General features: G+C 42.3%; 1 protein-coding gene across 1 annotated transcript; it reads left to right on the top strand.

Moving 5' to 3' along the window:
• The first annotated feature begins 207 nt into the window (after positions 1-207).
• Positions 208-3,386, top strand: LOC125516630 (protein FAR-RED IMPAIRED RESPONSE 1-like). Its single transcript, XM_048682001.1, has 9 exons — positions 208-221; positions 312-384; positions 482-604; positions 683-745; positions 827-919; positions 999-2,024; positions 2,523-2,646; positions 2,848-3,252; positions 3,337-3,386. The coding sequence occupies exons 1-9, from the start codon at positions 208-210 to the stop codon at positions 3,384-3,386; spliced, it is 1,971 nt and encodes a 656-aa protein (XP_048537958.1).
• Positions 3,387-8,020: the final 4,634 nt, after the last annotated feature.

Below are 8,020 nucleotides of genomic sequence, written 5' to 3' on the forward strand. Positions count from 1 at the left end.
TAATATGTTAGTCCCAAAAATCATATAAATACATATAAAACATCCAGGTTGATAATATAATAGCATGGAACAATAAAAAATTATAGATACCTTGGAGATGTATCAGTCTCCACGAAGTCGCCGTCACCCGGCTCGCCGCCCAAACAGGCCACCGCGCGTGCCCTGGCGCCGTTGCCGCTGCCGCCACGTTCCTTTCCCGTCGCCCAGATGGCGGCCGACCTGTGATCTTCACCGCCGCCTTCCTTCGCGGACTCCGCCTGCTACAACCGGCCATCGTCCTCACGCCGTCGACACCTCCCTCGGCCGGCCAGCAACGTCACGCCGTCAGCGCGTTCGTCATCGGACAAAATGAATCCAGCTGAAATCCTCGCCGCCGTGCAAGAGGTTGGTTTGATACGTCATTGTGCTTGATGAACAAATTATTTTAGGATGATGTTACACGGTGTTTGATTGATATTACAATTTTTTTAAACATGTATAGTTAGAGGAGGAGGGCGATTATGATGGCGATGATTACGGCGAGGACAACGAAACCTCGTCACTGAATATGGGTGAACCTGCTGAGGAGAACTACATGAGTTTGGATGAATCTTATAGTGGCAATGTAAGTGTGATCAATGTTGATAAAAAACAATAAATATGATAAACCGCACGGACAATTACATGTTTTTTCATCATGCAGCGACATGGCGATGATGATGATGATATGGATATAGATGATTCATTTGCTAAAAGTGCACTACGGGTATGTTTTTATAAAAATAGGAGAGGAAGTGACATAATAACCATATGACCGCTTACATGTATTTTTTTGAAATGTGCACAGATGGACGAGAACGGGGACTTTGTGAGGAATATTGTAGACGATGAAAGTGACAACTCGCATGTTCATGCATCTCATGATGACAGCTCCTGCAAAGTAAGTTTTGAAACTTACATACATTACATATTAAAATAATAACCGACTGACATACATGGTTTCATGCATTAATTTACAGGGAGATGTAGATGGTCCAAGCAGGAAGGATGAGCATGTTGGTGATGATATGTTTAATTTTGACACCGGATTTGATGAATATCAGCAAGAATCATTGGACATGCATTGGAAGGTGATGAGGAAGATGTTGAGGTCACTAGGAGAGGCTTACATTTTCTATAACCAGTATGCTTACGAGCGTGGTTTCAGCATAAGAAAGGACTCGCTGAAATATTCGAAAGGTCCTGAGGGAACTAAGCGCTTGAGAAAGTATCTGTGTGCGAGAGCTGGGAAACGACAGGCAAAACTATGTACAATGGAAGGCAGGACCCGCAGGCTCAGAGGGGAGACTCGTTGCTTCTGCGATGCGCATATAACTTTGAAACTTGATAAAGAGCGTGACGTTTGGTATGTCAGCAGTTTCAGTGATGATCATAGTCATGTTCTAGCTAGACCGGATGAAGACACCTTTCTTCGGTCTCATAATCAGAGAAAAGAATATGAGAAAGCTGAGATCTTAACTATGGGAGGTGCTGGAATCAGGAAACATATGATTTATGATACTCTCGTCAGTAGGTACGGGTCATATGCAACGGCTCGTTTTGGGAGGAAGAAGCTTTATAACATGTGTTATAGAGAAAAAATGAAGTTGCTTGCACAAGGTGATGCAGACACTGCCATTGGGATCATGAGGACCAGAAGAGAGAGGGATCCAAATTTCTTCTTTGAGCACACCGTCGATGATGAAGGAAGGCTGAAAAACCTATTCTGGTGTGATTCTCAATCACGTCGAGACTATGTTGACTACGGTGATGTGACCGTCTTCGACAGCACATACCGGATGAATAGGTATGGCATGCCATTTATACCTTTTGTCGGTTTGAACAACCACTGTTGCACCACGGTATTTGGTTGTGCTCTTGTGTGTGACGAGACGGAAGATACATATGTATTGCTTCTTGAGACGTTTTTGAGGGCTCACTGTCAGAAGAAGCCTAGATCAGTGATTACTGATGGAGATGCGGCTATGATTAAGGCCATCAGAAAGGTACTTTCGGAGGTTTGGCGTCGTCTTTGCTCGTGGCATATTGAGAAGAACATGTAGAAACACCTTCATCATAAGTCTCTAAAGGAGTTCAGGTTTCTACTTTATTATGCCACTTCAAAAAAAGTATTTGAGGAGAGATGGGCAGCGTTTACCGCCAAATGGCAGTCGGAGAAAACAAAGACATGGTTACATAGGATGTACAAGAAGAAAAGGCTTTGGGCTGCATCATATCTATCTGGTGGGTTCTTCCTAGGTATGCGAAGTAACCAGCGAAGTGAGAGTCTGAATTCATGTCTTCACTTGCATCTAGACTCCGGTATGACTATTGTTGATATGATTGTGCACTATGAGAACTGCATAGTTCGTCTCCTTGAGAATGAGGCGCATGACGATTACACAAACTCACAGACAGTCACAGTACTAGTATTGGACGAGTGTAAAGATATTGAGAAATCGGTTGCCCATGTGTTCACTGCGGCAAACTTTTATATCTTACAGGAAGATATGAAGAAGGCACGGGAGCTTGAGGTCCTTGAGAGACTGAGAGGAGTAGACACTCACAGATTCATACTGACATGGAAGGAAAATAGGGATATCAGATTCACTGTGGACAACACCCCAGGTAACTCAGAAGAAACCGTGAAGTGCAGTTGCAGAAGTATGGATCGTAAAGGACTTCCTTGCAAACATATTCTTCACGTTCTGATTCAGCTACGCTTATGTGAGATACCTAAGTGTTTAGTACCGCGGAGGTTGAGCCAAGTTGCAAGGGGTGGACTTCCCGGGAAGCGCACTAGCGATCTGTTTGCGTGGGGATGGGCAGGTGCAGGGGACAGAGCTAGATACAACGAGTTGACTATCTTATCTGCCGAAGCAACTCATAAAGTAGTCAATAAACCATTTTTATTCGACAAGTTGAAGGTGGCTCTGAGGGACATAATAGATAATGATTACACTCAGGAGGATGAGCCTGGTGCGGAGAAAAAGTTTGTGAACGACGATGCATTTGAGCCTAATGAAGATCATGTTCTTGTTCGTGATCCCACAAAAGTTAACACCAAAGGTGCACCAAAACAGAATGTTAAAGGCCGCTATAAGGATGGTCCTGATGTGACTAAAAATGGGCGACCTAAAGCTTTTGATGAGAAAAGCAAACGTCAATGTGGCCAGTGCGGTCTTACTGGTCATTATAAGTCCATGTGCCCTCAAAATCCTAAGTACGATTTTCGTATGTTCATGTAAATCTTATTGTTCAAACCAAATTTATTTATTTATTGTGAATTAACACACATCTTACTGTTTTGATATGTAGGAACTTTGCTTGATTTCAGGAGTATGGAAGATTGCTCATCCTTTGATTGAAGACAGTTTTTTGATGGATTGCTTGTGTCTATGAGATCTTTTTTAATTGTTAGATTATGGTATAAGAGACTTATTTTACTTTGTTGATGTCAGACTTTGTTTATGTTAGACTATTTGCTAAGATACCCATATATGTATTTGTTGATGACAGACTATGTTATGCAAGAAGTATTTTCACTCTGATTATTTTGATGTGTTCATTATGCACTGTAGTGCCGTCGTTGTTTGTTTTTCTGCACTGTCGCCGTCACTTATAACACCGTCGGTTTTAGCTATTTTTTTAAAAGAAAAAGGCCCGAAAAGTGCGCCGGCCAGTCCGACATTACACAGACTGGACCGACCGCACTGTCCCACAGGGCAGCGTCGGACGGCGGTAGCATAGCGGGTTATTTAGAAGAGTTTGACTGCCTCTGTGGCATCCGGTATATAAGCAGGTCGTCGCGCGCTCCGTCGGGCAAGGTGGGACTAAACATTTCCCGTCGCCCCCACGGGGTACTTGGGCCGTCGTCTATCCGGCTGTATAGTGGTATTGGGCCAGCCAACGCGGTCACGCGCGTCGCTCCCGACACGCGGCGGCGATGGAACGTTTAGTCCCACCTCACCCGACGGAGCGCGCGATGACCTGCTTATATACCCCGACGCCACAGAGGCAGTTGAACTCCTTTGATTAAATCGCTTTGCTACCGCCGTCCGACGCTGCCACTTTGGGACAGTGCCATCGTGGCTGTCCTGTTGGCCCGTTTGCCGACGTGGCGACGTGCAATTTTGGGGGGTATTTTTTCTAACTTTATATAACATGGACTGTTTAAGTCGCACGAGTAGACGACGGGTAGAAGAATTTTTTAACATCTGTTTTATTCAAACAAGTAGATGACGGGAGAAATATTCACTGGGCGGGCATTTTTTTAAACATTATATAAACATGGACCGTTTAAGTCACACATGTAGACGATGGGAGAAGTATGAATATGAGTAATTGAAAATTATAGACGACAGCATGAAGACAAAATAATAATCCAAATGTCATTCTCAACTTAAATATTCAAACAAGTAGTGTTTTCTTCATCACAAAATATCCTAGTCAAAATAAATGAAAGCATCATTTGAGCGTACAAAATTTTCTGTTACATAAATTTTGCCGCATTTATTTCTTCTTTGCAAGCCGGGTAACTTTGTCTTTGACATCGTTGAGAGTATTTCTCTCTGAAAAAATAAGCTGCGCAATCATTATGTCCCTCGATTTATCAACTGACCCCTGTTAGAACTTCATTTTAGTCCAATGTGATTTGTATCACATAATGAATTCAATTAAATATAAGCATTTGAAATAAAACCATACCTGCGAAAAACGGCTTGTCCATTTGTCACCGTCCCAGTATTGAAAGCATCGAAGAACAAATATTCCACATGAATTGCTAGTCCATACAAATAATGATTCATAAGTTCGCATTTCAGATAAGATATTAAAACAATGTGAAAGTATATACGCACCCATCTTCCTGCCGTGGCATGTTATACGTTTTAATAGGCCAGGTAGACACATCCGGATAATTCACAGCACCGCTCGCATTCGCATCACGTATGTCATATCCAAGTTGTTTTCTCTGTTCATATGATTGATAGCACGCAAAGGATTTAAGATAGTTAAATTACGAACTGATAGTTTCGATAAGCCCGTGTAAATTTAAACCGTACCAGCTCCTCAACTTTGTCTTTAACTTCACTGTCAAGTTTGCGTCCCATCAAAGAATCAAGAACCTGAAACTCTTCCTTCGGGCGATGCATGACGACCGAAACCCAGTGGGTATTTCCCTTATTAAGAGGTATATAAGTCTGCATCACAATAAATATACAATGCAATCAACACATATTGTTTTATTATTTAAAACCAGTAAATGCATACATTAAGCCAGTCAAACTTACCTTATCTTTTTTAAAATACTCATCAGTGCATCTATTCACGGGTCCATTCTTCTTCGCCATAACTTCGTTCTCATTTTTTCCTGGCTCAGTGTCTGGTCTAAAGTCTAGTAACCAGTTGACCAGCCAGGTCGGCATTATATGACGATCGTCACCAACAACTCCCAACAGATATGACGAATAAGCATTGATAACCTGAAAATAATTTAAAAGATGTATAACAATTCCAATTTGTAGTGAGCGGTAATATAAAACACAACAATAACTTACATCACTGGTTATCCATTGATGGTTAAGAATCTTGCAAGCCCTCTCTGCACTAAGACCTTCGCGCATGCCATCATTGAATATTTCCTTCTTTCTATGTTTTGTTGAATGCTCATAAGCACGGACAAACTTAACAGACGCTTTCACCACATCGTATTCATCACTAGAATTTTGAAAGACTTCTTTCTTGAATAGTTCTGCAGCACATAACTCTAATATGTTACTTAATCAATGATAAGTAGTAACTTTAGCGCAAAGTCAATTAAAATAGCCTGAAAATTTATAAAACTGACTTGCTTTTGCAGAACATTTTGCACGCTTAGTCGGTATAGTAGGCACATACGGAGACTTCAAAGGTTTGATCGGTTGCGCTTCCGTTTCCCAACAACCTCCTCCGGTACCTCATATTCTCCAACAGAACCAACTGATCCACGTGATGCAATTTCATCTGTTCCTAAAGATGTAACGGATTTCTCATCCGATACCTCAGGAACTTCGATAGGATCATGTTTATCACCCTTGAAACTATCCAAATAGTCAGGTGTGCAATAATAAAGTCTCTTTTCTTCAGAATCATTAAGATCAGCTTCATCCTCTTGCACATTCTTTTTTGCTGGTGTTTTGAAATTGTCCATAGCATGTTGATATACAAATTCTTTACGAGGGTCTCCACCATAGTTTCCAGATTCACAATTATCACCATACTCATTCTCTTCTTCTTTTTCACTATCACCGGCTTTGTAGAAGACACCGCTTTTGTTTAATTTCTCTATCACCCTCTATGATTAGAAATAAGTTCTAGTTAGTTAGGTGACACATCAAAACACAAATTGAACGGCAAAAAAACAAAACTTGTACTTGTGCGCATAGCTCTGGCAAACGAAGCATGTCCTTACGTATGTGCTTCAGCTCAGTCATAATTCGATCCATAATAGGGTTCTGGCTAGCGGAGGCCTCAGATGTACTCACACCTTTCTCCTTCCTGTAATGTTAGACTTTTTCGTACTGGATTTCTTGTTTTTTTCAGCTTGTTCCACTCTAATTTTGTTTAGTCGGTACTCTTCAGTAATGGTGTCATCGATCTACAACATAAAGAATTATATATTCAAATTTAATTAATAATTAATTGCACACTTTAAATAAAAAAATTAATTGCACGTATTACCATCCCAACACCACGACCATATTGGAAGTCGTACTTGTCCCTTTTCTCCGCTGCCTCTTTTGTCCAGTTCCTCATCAAGGGGCTCAACAACGCTAACAGATCATACTACGGACCGGTCATTGGCTGCACCTTCTCCCAATACAGATACTGCAAAACAAAAAAATCACTTATCACGTGTTACACTATTATTACATAATAGAAATTTTCAACTTAAGAAATATATCATACCTCCAGAAGTGCTAGGTTGCCACGTGGCCATTCCCTAACACGGCTGGGCTGCAAGACCATACCAATCTCCGACAAACAAAACCGCAAAGTGAATGCGTTCCAGTTGAACTTTTTTATCGACCTGACGTATTGCACTAGCGCATAATAATTCTTTGGTATGTACTCATCAGACACTGGTGCAATTATAGTCCCTAACAGGACGAGAAACGCCATCTGAACAAATTCATCGTCCGCATTTTTATTTCTCACAATCTTATGAATGAGATCATCAATAAAGATTTTACTGGTCTTTTTGTTAACAAGACTAACTGGAATTTTCTTTACTGCTTTCCCTTGGTCCATACTCAAAAAACTAGAAACATCCACTCCTTCGTTCTTGAAACCAAAAATAGCGAACACATCATCAGGCCTCAGTGAAATCAACCCTTTCTTTCCGGCTGCCTCTTGTACCGTGATTTTTTTACTACTTGGGTTGAAACTTTGAATCATAAGCGCAAGCAAATTATCACGCATCTTCACCGAAGGTATTCGTAACATGCCCTCCATCTCCGTTTCATAAAATGTGAATCGCTGACTTGGTGTCAAATTATTAACAAGACTAACCCACTTTTTTACGGAACATCCAATCACTCCATCGATGTCCATACTGCATATAATAATATCTATGTGACGTTGCATGCAGTTGAGATGTTATATTAGAATGAAACATATTCAAAGATATACCTATCTGACGGCGACCAGTGTGGGCGGCGGCTGGCGCTGACGGCGAGCAGTGCGGGTGACGGCGTGCCCTGACGGCGACCCATGTGCGTGACGACGGGCGCTGACGGCGACCAGTTCGGGCGACGGCGGGCGCTGACGGCGACTAATGCGGGTGACGGCGAGCGTTGACGGCGACCAGTGTGGGGTGGCAGCGGGCGTTGACGACGACCGGTGTGGGGTGACGGCAGGCGCTGGGGGTGACGACGGGCGGGATCAGATCGGGCGCGTCGTCGACACGTACGAGGTGGAAAGGGCACGCACGACGTTGATTGGGCACCGACGTCCGAGATTG

This window comes from Triticum urartu, chromosome 6, assembly GCF_003073215.2.
Source record: "Triticum urartu cultivar G1812 chromosome 6, Tu2.1, whole genome shotgun sequence".
In the NCBI taxonomy this organism is placed as follows: Eukaryota; Viridiplantae; Streptophyta; class Magnoliopsida; order Poales; family Poaceae; genus Triticum; species Triticum urartu.